Below are 19,787 nucleotides of genomic sequence, written 5' to 3'. Positions count from 1 at the left end.
CAGGTTTTAAATTTTACATTCAGTTTAAATAATGAAACCTGCATTTGACCACACAGGCAGTTGAAAGGCAAATCCACTAGTATTTCTGGAGTAGATTAGCAAACTAATCTCAGCAGTGATTAACACAGGGAAACAGGTAAGATCTGATTAGCTAACTAGTAAACTTGCATCTTAACCAAAACTCAGAACAGTGTCTAGTCATATCTAGAGCAGAACTGGTTACCAACCTTGTCAATAAGCAAACAGATCATTCTATACGGCTTGCCAACCAATTACCTACCCCACAGCTTCAGCAAAAAAAACCCCATATTTTTAAAGAAAATCCTTGAAGTTGTAAGTTGTCTCAAAGGTGTAAGAGAAGGACAGATGTCATCACACAGACTTTTAGTTAAGCAAAGGGGACAAACTAGTTAACTCTGAATATCCCACAGTAGACTGTTCAGTTCCAGTATCTTACTAGTATTTTTGCCACACATTTCTACGTAAAGTCTACTAATACCAAGGTACCACTGATTGGACATTTTAGCCAGCATCTCATTATATTCAGCTTTTCTTTTGCACAGTGCATCAAATAGCAGGAACACTGGTACAGACTATTTCCTTTCCTTTCCTTACATTTTTATTGCTACTTCTGCAAACTGCCTCCTCCCCGCTACTCATAACAGATCTACTCACACAAACCTCCTGAGTTTGGTATCTACTGAAGCCAGTAGTTCCATTCTCATAAGCATAAAGTGTTCTCTGACCATCACGTAAGACTCAATTCTACATTTACAGAAACTAAATTAGCATCTTCTGTTTTAAACTGTAGCTGTTGCCTCTGTGGACACAGAAGCTTTGAAAAAATGAGCTCTGTACATGCATTTGTATTACATGCAAAGTATAGGCATGAACTGAGGTTTACTGGTTTTTAAGTCAGCACCTTTACTGTCACATGAGGAATTAAGTAGAATTCTGAGTAACTGGAGTAAAACACCTCTCCATTGAGCTGGCGCATCTGCAGTTGCCGTATTAGAACACTATTTCTGTTTATGACTGTTTCTTAGCAGTTTCATTAGTTAGTTCATTTATATAGGGGTTTGCTTGCTCTTATTTAGCTTTATGGAATTATTCAAACTGTAAGAGGAAGCTTAACGAAACAGATTTGCACCAAGATGACTTAGCAATCATTGCATGCTGTTCTCTAGGAACACAGTGGCCTAATTTTTTTGCTACCCTGTCTACCCCCCCCCCCCCCCCATGGCTTCCCTGTGTTTTAAAAACAAGCCATTTTAATTTGGCCCCTGCTTCAAGCATGTTTTCATAGCTCTTTGTAGTCTATATCAAGTAGACTGGACTTCAAGAACTGGGCTTTGGGAACAAAAAGTAACTGATTTGCTATAGAGTATATAGCACTGGCAAGTGTAAGATGCCTGCTATACCACCGAAGGTGATGTATATCAGCACATGAACACAAGCAAGTCTGTAGCCACTACAGATTAGTTCAGTATATCTAGAAATAGCCTTTCTGCAAGAGCTCCCTCCACACACTGAGGAAAGTAAAATCTCACCCGTGTCATTTTAAAAAAGTCTAATGATGGTCTGTTCCATCGTACATCCTCCTCCCGTCTGCGCTTTAGCCGGCTCTTCTTTTCATTCAGAACGCAAGGCTGAGAGCGGCATCTCAACAAGCCCTGACGCCGGCTGAGCTCGGGTGTGGAGGTGGGAGTGCTGTTGGCTGAAGGCAAGAGATTTCCCGTCTCGGTGATGTGCTCCTGGGAGAGGGAGAGGCGGCGCCTTGGGTTAAAGTCACAAGGGCCTCCGGAATTCCAACGGGTACTCGAGCTTGTGCTGCCCTCGCTACTGTCCACAAACCCGCTGCTGGCAGAGGAAGGTCTGGGTACTGGTGATGTGTTGAAGCTGGTGATAGTGAAGACATTGTTTAGCGACAGTATGTTTTGTGGCAGACTGATGCTTGTGCTTCTCTGTAAGGTTGCACTTCCATGACTGTTGCAGCGTTGCAAGGTAGCACTACCACCGCTATTACACCGTCTCTTTGACACGGGAGTCCAAACCTTTGAATTGCCAGGCTTCCACGGTGACCGACAGCGAGCCAGCTCATCTGGCTCAGACAGGGACCTACAATGGCGTTTCGTTGGTGGTGCCAAGGGTTGACCCGAGTTCTCATTAAGGTTTAATTCACTTATCCATCCTGACACCATAGACGTGCTGGAAGATTCCTGCTGCCACTGCAGACTACCATTACCGGCAGTGCCGGTGCTGAAGGGGCACACTGGGAAAGGGTAAGCCGAATTCCTTGTTGTGTCAGTCTGGATTGGGCAACCCCCATTTAAAGCTTTCCAAGGACTCTCTTCTGAAAACAAAACAGATACATGTGAAAGGTGCAAACAAAAAAGACAATTTGCTTAGACCCAGTTTAATGTAAAACCATGCATCAAACTCAGGCTTGGAAAGATGAGCCACAAATATCCAGCTCTTAATCGGAATTTCACACTATAGTTACATACTCATTTTACACAAGGTAGAAAATCCCCAAAATATGAAGACCGAAGTATTTCAGGAGCCAATTCCAGTATATATGTACCTTGTTAATGCTTCTTCCTACATACTGAACGATTACAGCACTGTGTTTCTTAGCAAGCAAGATGGACAGCTTGCTTACCTGCTTCCTAGCGCATAGCATATACCACTATTAAAACCTGTAACAGTGAACAACCTAAGGTACAACCAAAACGGATTAACAAGTAATGTGAGAACCTTTTTTTTCCCCCCCTCAAATAAAAGAGCAGGATAATCTCTTCATAGACTGCTGTCCTTCATTTGGCTGTTACTCTTTTCTATTAAAAATACCTTCCTAAAGAAAAGTTTCAGAGATGTGCATTCACATTCTGTGGTGTGAAAAGCTTTACTTTAAATTAGAAACAGTATGAAGTTAAATGAGACTGCAGATTGTTTCCTTTTTTTTCCCTTCATATTCAAAGTGTAGGGAAAAAAAATTCTCAATTCAATGCATAAAATAACGTGAGTATCCCTTAAGACCCTCTTGCAAGTTTTACTGTGAATACAGACATAACCCATAGCGCACAACTTCTCATCTGAAGTGGCAATGCTGGGTTAAAAGCAGTCTGCCAGCGAAGCCTCTCACTCTTTTGTAAAGCATTTCTTTGAGAACATTCTGCACATTTTACAGCTGTTCCTCCACATTATACAATGAAGTGTAAGAAGAACTACAGCAGACTTTGGATTTGCAAATTGAAAAGCAGCAAAACTGTTGGCCAGTTAACAGTGCTTCATGCTTGGTTAGAAAATTTGCTAATTTAAACCAATTAGCCAAGTAAGTTTCACTTATCCTGGCTTTAACGACAGAATATTTAAAATACCAAGTTTTTCCCCTATGCCTATTTTAAGAACGTAGATATAGGCTAAACATTAAATATTTGTATATTCTTATAGTTGATTGTCTAAACTAAGTTTTTAGAGAGTAATCAACAGATAAAACATTTGCTGAGTAGCTTTAAAAATTGCAAATCCAAATAGTTGTACATGTTCCATGCCGAAAGTATGTCATGGATTATCCTGTTTATTTGGATCTTATTTAAAGAACACCCTATTGTCTCAAAATCATTTAACTGTGCAGACAGCTGGCCTATTCAAACAACATGTTTTATTAGAATTCCTCTGTCCTTCCTCCTCCATTCTTTCAGATGGGTACAACCACATACTGTGCTTTGCCTTAAGCATGTAAGCTCTTCAAGGCAGGGACCATCCATAATTCAATGCAACTAAAAAAGCCAACACAATGGGATCCAGATACTGTTTGAAACTCCTAGCATCTACTGTATGACAATTTCCTAGCTTGGACTGGCCTGATTTTTAAAAATCCTTAGGAAGCTTTCTCCCAGGCTGGGAGGTTGGTTTAAAGTTTGCTGCAAAAAAAAAAATTCAAGAGTTGCACACGTGTTTTAACTGTTTACATGGTAATGGCATTTAAGATAAAATACCATTTCCCTTTGAAACCTCACACAAACCAAGATTCACATTTTACAGGGAATCCCACTGAGCAAATAGAAATCCTCCATGCTTAAAGACACAACAGGACATGCATAATTTGAAGTCTATCCCTCAGTAAAGCAGTACAAAGTTTACATATCAATAACTGGCATTTTTATTTTTTGCTAGATACAATTTACTCTCATTTTAAGATGGCCAAGGGCGGGAAAGCAAATAACACTTGTATGAAGGCACTGGGCTTCAACTTATGCTTTGCATCAAGCTGGATATTCTTTGTGGCAAAGCATGTAAGAAGGTGTGTGAAGATGCAAGAGCTTTCTGCTAGTTGAGGAACCTGAAGAAGTTTAGCATGAAAAACAGCATTGCTGTGCTTCTGTACACCATAGCAGATATTGAGCCACCCACTCCCCCCCCCCCAAAAAGTGTTACAAGGGCTTTTACTATGCAAAGCAGATCACAAGTACAAAACTAACAACTAGCTATTCCCAGTATTGTTCAAAGACCAGCTTAAACCAGCAGGCTCTACAACAGCATGCTCCATCCCCCTCACCTTATTTACAAAAGAAAGGCTGCTTGCTATACCAATTACCTCAGTAAAACACAGCTAAGGTTTCTGAAGAACTTACCGTTGATTTCGAAAGGGAACAAGCTGCCACTTTTGTTCAGCTTCTCAGATGAGTACTGAAATTAATCAGAAAAAAAAGTTTTAACTGTGTGAAGGAACATACACCTCAAGGAAACTGCATGCAGTTTTCGGTTTCCCTGTATGTGCATTTAGCAATGTCTTTAAAAGGACATGGTTTTGCTCGGTATCTTGAAGAAATTCCTGAACAGCTGATCTTTCTAAACAAAACCTCTGACATCTAACTATTTGTAAAGTTTTCTGATATATTGCTAAGCATCAAACTGTTTCAAGCGTTGCAACATTACCCCATGTGAATAAACTGCAAATTTAACCCTTAATGAAAAAGCTTTGATCCAATTCTCATTTCAGTGGAGAGGAAATTACAGTCTGACAATCAGCTTTCCATTTTCATTCTTAAGGGTAAAAAGCAAAACACTTCATCTTAAACCAAGAGACAGGAATAGCTTTATCTAAACTAAATATACAAGCTCCTAAGGGTCCCCAGAATGAACGTTGCCCAGTTCAGGCTTTTTTTTTAAACTATTTTTTACTAGTATTTTACATTTCCTTAAGAATCAGCATAGCAAAGTGTTTTCCTACTTCTTAAAGTACAAAATCCATTAAAAAAGTCTTTCCTATCCAAAACTCATTTTTTGCAGACTGACAGTTTTTGAAATCACAGTTTATTGGTGAAGGTTCACTAGTCAGAAACAATGCAAAAGCCATGCTTAAAACAAAGTTTGTGTGCAAAGGGCTTCAGAATTTATGATTAAGCTTCATCAGTAACATCTGCACAGTAAGACAAGTCTGTATGCAGAATGTCTTCCATTTTCTTAACTAATTTTACCTAGAAAAATATTACTACAATGGCATTCTTAAACAGTCTACATTTTTCAGACAAAGAACAGAGCTTGCTATCCAGCCTCCTAAAGAGGAGTTATAAATAAAAGGCTTAAGGCTCCATTAGAGCCCAAGGGCCATTATTTATTCCCCCAACACCACCTCAGGATGGAGAGGAAGATCGCTTTAAAAGAAAGCGACACACTTTATGTGAACATTGTTTTTTGTGTATAGCCAAAGAAGATAGCATTGTACATACGCTTCCTTTCCAGATACAAAGTCAATTTTTAAACAAACATCCTTGGGCTACAAAGCTTTTCTTTCTTGCTGTATAGCAACACACAGACTGCTAGTGACAACTTTATATCCTTGAGCCCCACATGTAAGATACAAATGCTAAACTATGGTAAGACTCCCTTGGTGTTATTGTTTTAGACATAGGAAATCATGGAACAAATAATGGAACTGATGAAAGGATAGGACAGCAATCAGATTTTTAATCTTATTTTTTTATCAACATCTGCATATGAGACAAGCCCTTTATTTTTACTTTACATTTGCATCTGTAGATACATTTGTAACTTCTTTCTAAAAAAAAAGGCTACTTCAAGTAAACCACAGAACCCCAAGTTTTAGTCTCCATCGGATTTGCAGTTAATTAGCCCTATTCAAACCATCTGAAGTTTGCAACTTGAAAGCAGAGGTAGCAGTCACTTTTACCAGTTTGCTTTTCATAACTGCAGTTGCCAGTTATATAGTATACACATTTAAAAAGCTAGTATCAATTGTTTACTCTAAACAGCTACTAAGGTATCACAGAGAACACAAGAGCACATTAAGATAGCAGTAATAGTTACATTTCAGCTGTCCCTGAAGGAGAAATAAACAAAGAGACTTAAAGATAAGGTTTTTCAGCAAATTCCTCCCTCTCCAATTTTCCCCAAATGAAAGGCAATACAACCTATTCAACTTTCAGATAGTAGCTAAGGAAAATATGTTTATAGAACAGAATTCTATGTCAAAAAGTCTTAAAGCTAATGTAACTTGAAGCACATGGAAAAGGGCAGTAAGAATGACTTAATCATAACATAATAATTAGGGATGTTTAAAAGGCCATTCATACAGGCTGAGATCTTAGATGCTTAGAAGGAACAGAACCTCAAGGACAATCCCATGTGGCAATTATTAGATTGATATTTACTTTTTACAAATAGTTTCCAGCCAAATGCATCTTTAACAAGGTTCTCTTCACAAATGCCCAAGTTATTTGATTACCTGCACTTTAACTCCTAAAAAAGCCTTGTTCATCAGGTAGAGACTAAACTACATCTTTGACACCTGCAAAGCACTGAAAGCATTTTTTCAAAGGGGCAAGGAGCATGGAAAAAGTGGGATCACATACAGACTGTCTCTACTACACAGAATGACTGCAATGTTCTGTAATGCAGACAGCAACCCCATCCTTAGAGCTATTTCTGATCAGCTTCTAGTGAAGTCAGTGCTCAGTTCTATGACAAAGCAGACATATTACAACTACAACTTGTTCTCTTAAGTGATCATTTATACAGAATCCTGTTAATTTAAAAAGTGCTAATTCTTTAGAAATTCAGACCAAAAACCCTCACTTAGAATGTCATACATGACATCATATGCAGAAAAGAGACAGTAAGCTGCACTACTTCCAGTATAAAGTTCAAGGCACTGAAATAAGGGGTGACTAACGGGAGAATAAGTAAGGAATCTCCTTTATGATATATACTTGGCTTTCTATAACTGAAATTAAAAATACTTGGAAACACTATCTGGTAGTGTATTTTAATGATGTCTGGAAGTCCAAACTTGAGTAGACCATCAGGCTGTAAATTGTTTATAGGAGGAAGGATCTTTGTATCTATATGGCACATGGCAGAAGTCCCACTAGATATTACTGTAACAGGGCACTGAACCAGTTTATCAGCTCTCCTGGGTTGGCTATGCTCTACCCTCCTCCATTCATTCCCTTTGTGCTGTGATCTACCTGGAGCTTCCTGAATGAAGAGCTCTTTTTTTATGGTTATGCTCAAGAAGAGATTGCAATTGTTAAGAACCTTGACAGGGAGGTCTGCTACCCTCTGTGTGAAGGAAGTCTTCCTCAGAATAAGGACAAATTATTCAACAAGGTCATTTTCCTGAAGAGGAAACTCAAAAGGTCATGCACATCTATCTTCCAACTACTGCTTTTTGAATAGATGTTAAAAAACCCCACCAAGATCTGATGCCTCTTGAGAACTTTCTGGGGGTGGGAGCACAATTTAAGATAGAGACACACAAAATAATGAAACTACAAGTTTCACCTAAGGCTGGAATTGTTTGCTTCATGCACGAAAGTGTATCTATTTTGAAATGCTTATTCAAAAGTAGAACCTCTTGTGCATTTGGAGAGACTAAGCTCAAAAGGAAAGGAATTGCATCATATGACATTTAGGACAGTGCTGCAAGTTTCACTTGGCTTACTTAGTCTTAGCAGCTGCTGTTTCATTAAAATATTCACTTAAAAAGACACCTAGTCTTGAACTGAGTAAATGGAAGAGGCACACAAGGGAAACTCGTAATGAATTATAATTTACATCACTAATTTAAAAAAGTGTTCTTTGCTAGCAAAAACCCAGCTGTAACAAAAATAATTCTGGCTGTTCTTCTATATACACTCCAATCTACTACATTAAGAACTTCACAGCCTGTGCTATCGTCCTCATTATTCTCAGATTGACTTCTTGATCTTCCTATTTTTAAAATTAATTTCTTTAATTTCAAGGCATTTTCTCCAGTTTCCAAGTATATTTGAGTTCCTCCAATTTATCAGCATTCTTCGCAAATGGCAGGAAACCCAGTGTTTATTATTCAAGTACTAATCTAACCATCACCATACAGATGTGACTTTCATCATTTGAATAGGCCATGCCAGACCTCCATCTCTACCAAATATCCTCCAAGTATGACTGGATAGGAAGTAGGGAGAAGCATTTGACCTTTTCTCAGAATGTGAAGTAGTGATTAAGTCAAGTCACATCTTAGACTCAGCCCTCAAGTATTTCAGCTAGTGGCTTTCCATCCAAAGAAGTCAGCCCATTTTAAGTCTTTCAATACAAGTCAGCTTCCTAAAAAAAACTAAAAATAATGAAAACCCATATGCACAGAACGAGTTTATAGCAGAGCTTCCTCCTTCCACAAACGCTTGTCTGGAGATGCTCACATTTCCTTCTTAATACCTCACCTTGAAGTGTTACATCTCACACAATGTTATTTCACAAACCAATACTAGCTTCTACACGAATACCAAAAAAGTACAAGCTTAGCCAGAACATACAGAAAACCCCTCAAGACTCTTGAGACTCAAGAGATCTATGTTCAAGGAAATAGAGACCAACTATTTGATTTAATGACGCTGTCAACTCATGAAAGCCGTAATATGCTCGCAGAACATCTCACTGTTGTGAGGTAGAGTCAACCAACCAGCAATACTATTCTACCTTGTAAGCTACACTGTCCACTTGAGACAAAAGTTTGGAACAACATTCCTGCTTCTACAGCAGGAAACCCAATCATTTGGGGTTTTTTAAGGCAGGTACAGCGCAAGACTGTACAACACAACTGAGCATGCACTCGCCAAATGAATTACACCAGCTTGGAAAATCAGCATGTCACTTAACAGAATAGCAAAAGCAGCTACAACCAGTATTTTACACAACATACTTGGGCAACAGGTAAAGAAGGGTATTTGGTCATCATACAGCTTACAGAAATGAAAAAGCATACTATGTCCTATACATGTCTTTATGCCCAGCTTGGCTAACTGGAAGGTAAATAGCTTTGAAAGAGCTATTCTTTCTTTCATAACCCTCACTTATGAGCTGTATTACAGAACAGGTTTTCCCCAGCTATTTTACCTACTTATGCCAACACAAGCATAGATGCACTGTGAAAGGTATCATGAAACCTGTAAGGGTTAACATTAATCCAGGCAAGAAAGGTTAGTCTTAATCCTCAATCAGCTCACAAGACAATTCACCACATGGTCCCACAGAACTTTGTGCCAGCACAAGTAATGAAAGGTGCAGGCAAGACCATTTCAGAATTGTTCTAAACTGCTGTTGCTATTAGAAGAAACTACAGCATTAACCTGAACTTCTTGCCAAAAAGTCTAAGTGTGCTAGAGCTGATTCAATACCCGCACTAGAAGTCTTTTTCCCTTATTAAAATTTAGCAGTTGTCTTTACTAGCGGAAAATGTGTACTTTATTATCTTAGGTTCATGTTTTAGTCAAGAAGCCATCATTTGCTCCCATGAATCCTTTTTAGTAGGGAGCAACCTAGTTGCACACTTTTATTCACACTTGCTTCTCCATTTCCACACCTCGCTCTGCAATTTCTACACTTTTTCAAGTTGCCATTGTGTACAAATAGAACCTGTTGCTGGCCTCAGAACCCATTTTCTGCAAGAACTAAAGCATTTATAAAACCAATTGATAAGATTAAAGGAGGAGAGGAGCAGGAGAGGTGCGAGGACAAAGCCACTGATGAGAAATCATGTGCCATTTTCCACTTCACTCATTCTTTTTCATGCTTTATTTTAAGTACAGATAAGGACAGGAATAAAAAACAACCAACCTACAACACATTACAGCATGCCACCACACTCCCGTTTAGACTACACACAGTGTAAAAGCAATAATACACCCACCCTTCTCTGCCCTTACAAGTCTCTGGTCCAAAACCTACAGTGACTATCAGTAAAAGGACAGCTCAGTTTCCTAATTTATGCAGACTTCAGCGTCTCAAAAACTAGAAATTACAAGATGCCACTACAGGTTGAGAGGCAAGCACTGCTACTGGTTACAGGTCATCATCAGCTCACGTCTAGGCCCAGAGTTTAATTACAAGTGATGAATTCGTCAGTTCACCAATACAGCAGATTCCCCTATAAACTGCGTATCCCAAGTGCTTCACCAAGCTAGCTGAAATAAATGCAAGCTCAGTAAGCACTTCTAAGACAGTTAACATCATTCCAAGACCTTATATATGCCCTTCAAGAAAAGCACATATTTAAGGTGAAGATAGTAAAAGTCAGTCAGTCATTAGAAGAACTCTAAATGCACCTGTTACAGTTTTTAAAATAAAACCATTTGATTAATGTCTACTATTAGACATTCTTAGTGGACAAAGTATTGGACAAAGGGCCAAGCACTTCACATACAATAACTGCCCATGCTTGTGCACAAACTCCACTGCATTCAGGATATCCTTCACTTGGTTTGGGCTTGTGGAGTTAATAAGGAAGCAGTTCAGCTACTTAAGTACAAGTTATAACAGAGGTAGGATCTTACTGCTAAAGTAACTGAACATGCTTCAGGTTCAATGCTTACATTATTTACTACTTAAAAAAATAACAGAACTAGAGTTGAACAATACTTTGACATTTAGTAAAATTATTTTTTTTTGGTCTCCCATTGGTACATTATCTATGGGAGGGTGCCATTGCAATTAAAGTCAGTGAAACAAGGCTAGTACATTACATGAAGAAGATGGTCTCAGGGTTATCAGGTGGGCACCCAAAATTGACATGAGACTATTCCGAATTACCCACTCTGAGTAGATAATCTCATTTCACAAGTGAGATGTGAGAATAGATTCCTTAGTGTCTGAATAGCATGCTTGAACCACACCACAGACCCACAGATCAAACCAGCAGAAAGTAACCCAGTAAATATTACAAAACTTTTCAGAGCACCAGGCATCTGACACACTGATAAAGCAAGGACCTACTAGCAACAACTAACAGTTTGGTAGTCAGTAACCTGAATTTCAGTTCAACTGTATTTACCTGATGACATGTTCTCCTTCTGCCCAGTGCTGATAGTCACCTACACGGTGGTCACTGACTTTTGTACGCAAATACTGTTGTTCAGATATCAAGCACTTGGCTATATTAAGCGAAGAAAACTTCACCACATACCAGTACTTGTGGTTTTTGTTAGGGAAAAAGGAATTGTGAGAAGTCTTGAGAATTCTTTTTGGTCATTGGAACAATTTATTTTAAGAGAACAGGCTTTCTGCTAATTATTTAAAATGAAGCTGTAAGATTAAAAAGATTATTAAAATAAGAAAGCATCACTTCAAGAAGGACCATACACTGAAGTTTCACTTTTTCCCTTACAACTCTCATCTACCTTGTAAACCAGTCCTAACTTAAATGGCTGAATTCTGGCTGATATACATTCTTGAATTTGTTATGTAGTTCTGCGTTACTTTTAAACTACTTTGCATTTCACATTTACATGTTATTTTGGTAGATCCTTACCAGATTTATATTGTATGTTTTACACCTCAGATCATCCAAGCTCTGGTTCTGCAGCTTTTCTGTTATTAGTGTTACCATGGTAGTTGTTCCTTTTCCACTGCTCACACGGAAGTGTTGGAGGCTCTTCAGTCTCTTGTTTCAATACTCAGGAGCCATTTCTGTTTTGGTTTAAAGTCTTGAGATTTATGCTGCCATCTTATTGCCAAAGTTTATTTCCAAATGCTGTCAGTGTATCATGTCTGATTTTCTGTAAAATTGGAGCAGAAAAAGTAAAGAGTCAGAAAAATTCTTATGTACATCATAATTAGTGTTGTAATAACAGGACTGATGTTTGGACTGTTCATTCGTGCAAGTATACCACTCTGACCAATGTTATTGCCTGGCATTTCAGATTACATGCCTATTCAGGAAAGAACACTCCTACTGAGATTTCATTAATTACAACTTCAGAAGGGAGACGAGACTCATACATAGTAAAGACCAGGATATTATCTGGCCATTTCCTACTATTAAACTGATTCTACCTAGGATTTTTATCCAAGGCAGTAGGAACAACTTCAGCTTTCCCTCATTTAAACTACTACTGAAGTCTTAGCCAGGTATACTACAGCAGCATATGAAACACACAGATATCTACCATACTGTTCTGTACATTTAACATGTTTTGCCATTTTAAGACATTCTACCATATTGTTTCATGGCTAAACACTCCTTAAAAAGAAGGGTGGAGCAGCAGGTAGCTCATATGCTATATCCACTTCCCAAACCCTCAGCTACTTTTAATATATTCCCTGTGTTTTTGTTTTGTTTAAAGGTTATGTAATTGCTACCTGTCAGCAAACACCAGATCTTAAACTTGTAAGCAGGACAGATTACCATACACGTAAAAGCATCACTGACAAAAGCTTAGATATCTTTATTTAGTGAGCAGTCATTTAAATCAAAAGCACTAGGTTCATCGGCTGCCTCTTTCTATCCTAAGCATCCTCTACATTAATTTCTTCCCCTCTCTCTCCGCCCTCAGCATCAGTAACCCTTAACTACTGCAATATCATTCCTCACTGTCTTCCAAAAGTCTTTTATTAGCTGGTTATTTTTACCATAGCAAATGAACCTCTATTTTCCTCAACTCGACAACTGGAAGAATGAGGTGAAGAAGAGCCAGAACAAAGCCACAGGACTTCAGCTTCTTCATTTTCCTTCTTCTATCATGAAGTCTTTCAGGCTCACCACAGTTCTCAAATTCACTTCCAGTTTTCAAAACCAACTCTACATTAGTATTAATTGTAATTTCTTCACACTATCTTCAATGAACTCCTCTTCCCATAACTTTGCCTTACTATGTTAACAAAAACATCCTTCCTGAACTCATGCTGATGATCCATTAGTGACATGCATTAACCATTCCTATTTATGATTTAAGTTGGTTGAGCATATTCAGTGACTGCTTATGAAATTAAAAAAAAAATTAAAGGAAGAGATCCACACACAGATATTTCCAGATTTAAACAAAAGCAACATGTGGAAGGAATGCTGCTGCTGCTAGGACCAGAAGTTTACTTCCATTTGCTAGGTTTTAAAACCTACAGAAAAAAAAAGGTAGTAGAAAATAACAACTTTAAATGTTTCCATAAAATATTGCCTCTTTTCCACACTACTACTTATCAGCTGTTTAAGTAACCAGTAGTAGCAAGAAAAAGTCACTTGAGTCCATGACCCAAGTTAAACCCATCTAAAACTAAGATATTAATAGTATTAATGGTAATGTTAGATTATCTTTTAAACCTGCTGCCTTCAAGTACATCCTCAAGTATGATTTTCATATGCTAACCATACACTGCTTCACCTTCACACAAGTCTGCTACATAACAGCCTCCCTTAGCCTGAGAGCTGCCCCACAATCATGATTTCTGCCCATCTTTTGGCCTCATTCTCATATCTACTTTTATTTGCTATACAATACAATGCTTACAAGTGCTCCTCAACCATAAACAATGCTACCCAGGTATCTGGAGATTCCACCCGTCTATTTTTACTGAATGTGTTCTATCTTTCAGGAAAGCACCCAACAACTTGAAATATATACCACATCTTGTCCTGAAATTACACCAAGTCAAATATCAAAAACACTCAAGTTCATACACTCACCAGGAAGTTGCATGAACCCTTTTCAATGTAAGTATCTATCAAAGCAAAGTGCAGTTCATGAAATGCCATGCAAGTTTAAAGGCAAGTGTGTGAACAGAGCAGTATTTAGAGTAGCACGATCAAACATTGTAATGCGCCTTTTAAACCTGATGAAGTTTAAACTACATCTAGAAATCCAGAACAGAAGTCAAAAGAAAGGCTGACTAGGGTCAGAAATTGTCTATATAGACTGAAAATATCCTGAAGCTTAGGAGCTTAGTAACTGGCACAAAGACTTTCAGATTCATTTTAAGGATTAAGATTTCTACAGTTAAGAGGCCACTATTAAGAATTAGCTGAAAAGTTCAGCAGGTATTTACACTTTTCTGCTTGGAGGGGCCATATAAGAATTTGTGGGTTTTTTCCCCCTCAAGGAAAAAAAGCAAATCAAATAAAACTACCAAAGACAGGGGAGGAACAAGTTTTTGATCTGTAATCAGTTAACTATAATGTAGTTATATTTTGCTTAATTCTTCTAATCTTCAAATGTTTCACTGAAATTTTAAGTCCACATAATACAAGCCAGAATAAGGAGAGACTAGACAGAAGGATATTAGTCTTTAGTTAATGAACCGATACATTCAGTCGCATGAAAGGATAAAGGGGAGGCAAATGAAATCACAGAAGCTGAATTGTACAGTTATCCACATTCTTAAATCCTACCAGCTACTGAAAGTAATACTTGAGAGTTGCAACCATTCAGGCCCTTTCTGACAGTGTGAAACCCAATCAGCTCTGAAACACAAGCAAAGTGGAAATTCCCCCCAAAAGTTTCTCATTTTAACAACTCGTACTTAACCAACAACACTTTTTCAAATGAGACACGCTCCATTGAGAAAGATTTTTTTTAAAGAATGTATAAGAGCTACATGGGACAGGGGTGAAAAAGTGGTGTTAGCCAGACAAGTCTTCATGTATCAGCTCCCAGTTTGTACTGCTCCCTTCCATCAGCAAATTCCATTTCTCAATACCAAGTGCAAACCCTAGGAGCAGGGGTTTTAGTTCAGAACAGAAGCATGCTTTTGAAGTGAATTCCCTCCTCATCCTCCATTAACGTGCTTTATCTCACATTATGGACCACTCTCACTCAGAAGTAATCCACTCTGAAACAAAGCCAGAAGGTGCTAATGCTAGTCCAAAGCAAGCCACCAGGCTAGGCATATGCTGTGGACATCAGTACTAACTGTTTATGCTACAAATGTGTTCCTACTGGGCAGTCCTCCTTGTTAATGAAGACAATGAAAGCTTAAGTGGAAAAAAAAAAAGTGTTACCATCATCACATTCCTACCAATGAAAGAAAGCCCTTCTAGGTTGCAGTTTGATATCCTTCAGCTGCCACCACAACCGCCAAAACATTTTCTTCTCTGGCTATTTGTTGCCCACAACAGTATGCCAGCACAAGTGTTTTTGCTACTACACAGAGAACTGCATCAAGGAATTTTTATAGTTGGATAGAAACAAAACACTTCCTTTTGTTTCTGGGAAACAACCAAGGTTGTTTTCCAGCTGGATCAGTTCCCCAGTCTGGTTTGCCACAAACTGGACACAAATGTTTGTGTGGACACACTGTGGGATGCTGACACTGCTTATTGAGGTACCTGTCCAAGTACAGTGTCAAAGGGGGGAAAAAAAAAAGAAAAGAAAAAAGCCACACAAGAAAGCCAGTTGACATTAGCGTTTCCCACACTGCACCAGGCAGATTCTCCTATAATTAAGAATCAGATGCCCCCTTCCAAAGCATGGTTGGAACATGTTTTGCTCCTGTTTTCCTTTTGCAATTCATACTCCTTTGACTAGTCAAACTCACCAGCTTAAAGTGATCTGAAATCACCCCTGCAGCCTCAGCACCTTAACTCAAAGTGACTTAAGTCCTGCTTCACTCTAGTTGAACAATTTATACTCTATCAGGAATTGCTTCCCTCATCTTTACTAATTAATATTGCCTGTTAGGAGACAAGAGATTCTTAAGAGTCACTCTAGCTTCACTATGATGTTGTCATTTTAAAACTTCCACCAATATATATTTTTCAAGCCTAACAAGCTTTTGGCCCTTAATATCTCCTAGAAGGAAGTTCCTTACACTACAGAAAACTCCTCATGTTATTTTCACACTTTGGGTTTGGGGGTTTTTTTGGTTTCTTTCAAGATCCTCTACTGTGGTATGTATTTAACATACCCACAGAGATAGTAAGCTGTTTATTTTATGTACTTTGTCCACCATGCTCTCTTTCCAGAGCTAGTTATAGGCAGCTAACTTTCTTTCAGTCTCTCCTTATCATGCCCCTTACGTTTATCAGGCTGAATCCTTCTCAAACTGCTCAGCACTTCAAACTAATTGGATTTTCAGTAATAGGAACTGTTTGACCATCCTTGTTAGGGGAACGTGGATCCTGCTGAATTTACCATTCTTCAGCTGCCTCACAGCAGAGATCTTAGCACAATCAAGTTCTGCCTACCGTTGCAAGTACATGCCCTGCTTTCTATACAACCTGTAAGCATACCCCAAAGATACACACCTCTGCTGTCACCAAGTCTCTACAGGTAGCAGCTGAGCCAGGCATGCAAGTTCAAACACTAAGATACTCCAAGCCTTGAGGTAATAATAATAATAGCCCTCGGAGCTCCAAGTTGGATGAAGTCCTACAAGATTATGGCCATCTTTCCCTTAGCACACCATGCTTTATAGAGCCTGGTTGGGTAGAAGAGTGAGAAAGCTGAGCCATCCAAGACAAACACACATGACAAAAGATGTTAGTCTCTGTCCTGGGAGAGACTCAGTCTTACTGGGATCTCCTTAAGCTAGAGGGGTAGAGGTGAGAGGTGGGGGCAAGAGAATCTATTTTTATTGCTGAAAGGTAGACTAATGAAAAGGAATAAAATAAATGGAACAAAAAAAAAAATCAAACTCCAAATGCAAGCCAAAGCTAACATTCCTCACAGTTGGAGAACGAACTGTGATGGAATCAGTATCACCATTATCTCCGATTTAAAGTTCTGTTCTATGACACATTCTGAAGTCTGAGAAAAGTAAAGATTTATTATTCTATCTCTATAGTACTACTAAAGAGAGATTTTATTTCTTTAAAAGTTTAGCCACAAGTAGTAGTAACTTGTAAAATCTCTGCCAAAATTAAGGGTAAAGATAGAAGAAAAGAAGTGCTCGTGTCACGAATTCTCTATCTTCTCAGTGACGTCACCAGGGTCTTTTTTGGGAACACTACTATAAATATGGATTACCCAACCCCCCAGACAATTAAAGGTTGTCAGAGCCTCATCCAATTTGACAACCTACTTTCAAAGAGATGAAGAGTCCTGATGAAGACATAAAGCCAATTCAAAAATCTCTTCTTGGCTCTAAGAAAGCAAGGCAGCCAGACTCATTTCCAACCCACTCCTCCTCCTCTGCATCCTGCAGGACAAAATGTTCCAGCAACAGCTCATCTCACTGGGAAAATTTACATTTGTTTGAAACACTTCTACATTTCTCCTCTGTCTCTGGAAGTTCCATCTTAAATAAAGAAGAAAAGATCACAAGATTTTAGATGATTTCCCCATAACACAAATGTAGGTGTTTCTTGATGACTGCAGTTCCATTTTTTCTGCCTATGGGATGAAAATTACCCAGTGAGAATGAACACAGATCATTCCCTCTTTCTGTTCCTTCACATTATTTCCTACTCTTCACTCAGAGTGCTACATGGAACCCTTATTACCAACAATCCCATAAAGACATACTTAGCCAGCTCCCAGCAGAAGAAAAGGATTAGCTGGAGTCAAAATTCCAATTCGGATAAGTAGGTCCTTTAAAATATTATCTCTATTTCAGCAAGCCAAAGCAGCTAATCACCCCAGCAGTACTAACTCCAGACCTAGATGATTTTGCTACTAGACTCTAGATGAAAGATGTTGTGATTTTTTGCCTCCTGGCACTTTCTGCAGCATCCAAGAAGCATTTCAAAATTGAAACATCACACAAAACTGATCCAAGTTTTAACAGAGCATTGTCTGTCCCATCCTAGTTATGCCTGAAGCACGACCAAGTTGGAAGACCAGCTTTTTAGAACCTGCTTAACTAATACTCTATGCCATCTAAAAAAAGCTACATCATGTCTAGTTTCTTGCAATGCAGAATTCCAGCTTCCAAACGGAGAGAGAACATTCTACTCCTAAAACTACACATTATTTACCACAGCACTAAGAAGTTCATAGGGAGGCTAAGCATTCCTTGTAACATAAGTCTATTATTAATAACTTTTAGCCCAGAAAAGTTCTTGATAGCAGGCATTCAAAGAGAATTATTTGGACTCTATCCTTTTCAGCACTACTCTGCAACCTTCCAAAACTCCACATCAAATAAAAAAAGAAGTTTAAAAAAATCAGTTTTAATTAGAAAGTTTCCTGCAGCTATAGAATTATCCATCAATGTTTTGGGGGATAGGCACTAGAGGCGACACCTCAGTTTCCAACATGTTATACTTTAGGGATGCTCTCTTAATGCACAATTAACTACACCCCTTTATTTTCTGAGGTCCTCTATAAAAAGTGTTAAAAACAGTGTATTAGAACAAAAGTTTCTGACCAAAAGGGACAAAGAGTAGAGTTTATAACCCTAGTTCATATTCTGTAGAAATTGTTTCACAACCATTTAGCAAATCCTGTTTAAATAATAGTAGTTCCTCTCCCCAAAGGGTTCCGATGTAACAAATTAAGGTAAGGCTCAACAACACTCTCTACAAATGCTAGAGCTCAAAATGAAGCCAAAGAAGTTAGTTCCAACATTTGCAATTCAGAGTTTCTTAAGATATATTTCCTGAGCTACAGAATCTCTTAGCTTTCTCCATGCAGTACCTTCATAAGCCAGTTTTTATTAGAAGGAAGCCTCAATATTATGAGGTGTTCAAGCCTGGATTAAGGTTGCCACAACTCCAGCACAAAACTGCAAAAAGGGACAAGAAAAATATGCTAGAAGGCATCCTTTATATTAACTGATGGCCACTGGAGTCAAGTTTCTCAGATATTCCACCAGCTCCGGAAGCACAAGTAATATCAAGAGCTCAGAACTGTCTGCTGAAGAACATACCTCACTTAATGTGCAAGACAGGACTATATTTCACCATTCTAAGGTTGAAAAACTAGGATTTGGGTTGTTACTGCCTCCAGATATAGACGAGAATAAATATTAGGTCCACTTGCCTCAAATGGAGAAAATCACTATGGAGCCCAGAGTTTCACTGTTTTGGCCTTAAAGCATCATCATTCTAACACCAACTGGTCACTGAGACGCTGTGACAAAATATAAACCATTACTAAAATGAGGCTGCATCCTACACACTCACTTCTACTTTATCTCCCACACTTCAGCGTGAGAGCTCCTATGAGAAGGAAGCAAAGCCTCAACTGTCACATACAGCCTTTGGACTCCGTTTTGCTTAAAATGCAAGACATTTCAGCAAATCCCCTGAACACAAAGGGAACAAGTAGTACTCAGTCTTCCGATTGAGAAAACAGACCTTGTTCAAAGCCTCCCAGGTGAGATGGAGAAAACCTGCAAACAGAAGCACCAGAAGTAAACTAAAGAGAATATCCTGGCTTCAGATGGTGCTTTCCAGTTTGCAAAATTCACAGCCAGATGATGCACTGGAAAGAGGCTAAAGGTAATACTTTGGTGTACAGATTTCTCATTCTTCAGATGCAGAATTCATCCAGCTTGGCTGAGAAACACATACAAAATAAAGACCTAAAATTGTTTAATAAAATTTGAATTAGAAACTGAAGATTTTACTCCCT

The 19,787-nt window shown here is 38.5% G+C and overlaps 1 protein-coding gene across 6 annotated transcripts in view; it reads right to left on the bottom strand.

The window, feature by feature from the left end:
• The window catches only part of FAM53A (family with sequence similarity 53, member A), a 73,236-nt gene that overhangs the window by 38,691 nt on the left and 14,758 nt on the right, over positions 1 to 19,787 (bottom strand). For 4 of the 6 annotated variants that reach the window (XM_010577464.1, XM_010577472.1, XM_010577495.1 and 1 more), the window contains 3 exons: positions 11,813 to 12,059; positions 4,638 to 4,692; positions 1,551 to 2,353 (listed from right to left, as the gene is read on the bottom strand). In XM_010577464.1, coding sequence (XP_010575766.1) covers positions 1,551 to 2,353; positions 4,638 to 4,692; positions 11,813 to 11,890 — 936 coding nt within the window. In that variant the 5' untranslated portion in view covers positions 11,891 to 12,059. Of the gene's footprint in view, positions 1 to 1,550; positions 2,354 to 4,637; positions 4,693 to 11,812; positions 12,060 to 13,960; positions 13,996 to 17,292; positions 17,378 to 19,787 lie in introns of those variants that run through there. The other 2 variants (XM_010577480.1, XM_010577487.1) reach the window with 2 other exon arrangements.

Source organism: Haliaeetus leucocephalus, unplaced genomic scaffold (assembly GCF_000737465.1).
Source record: "Haliaeetus leucocephalus isolate CR32 unplaced genomic scaffold, Haliaeetus_leucocephalus-4.0 Scaffold51, whole genome shotgun sequence".
Classification (NCBI taxonomy): domain Eukaryota; kingdom Metazoa; phylum Chordata; class Aves; order Accipitriformes; family Accipitridae; genus Haliaeetus; species Haliaeetus leucocephalus.
Note: the sequence above shows the minus strand (reverse complement) of the source record. Positions and strands in the feature narration are given on the sequence as shown.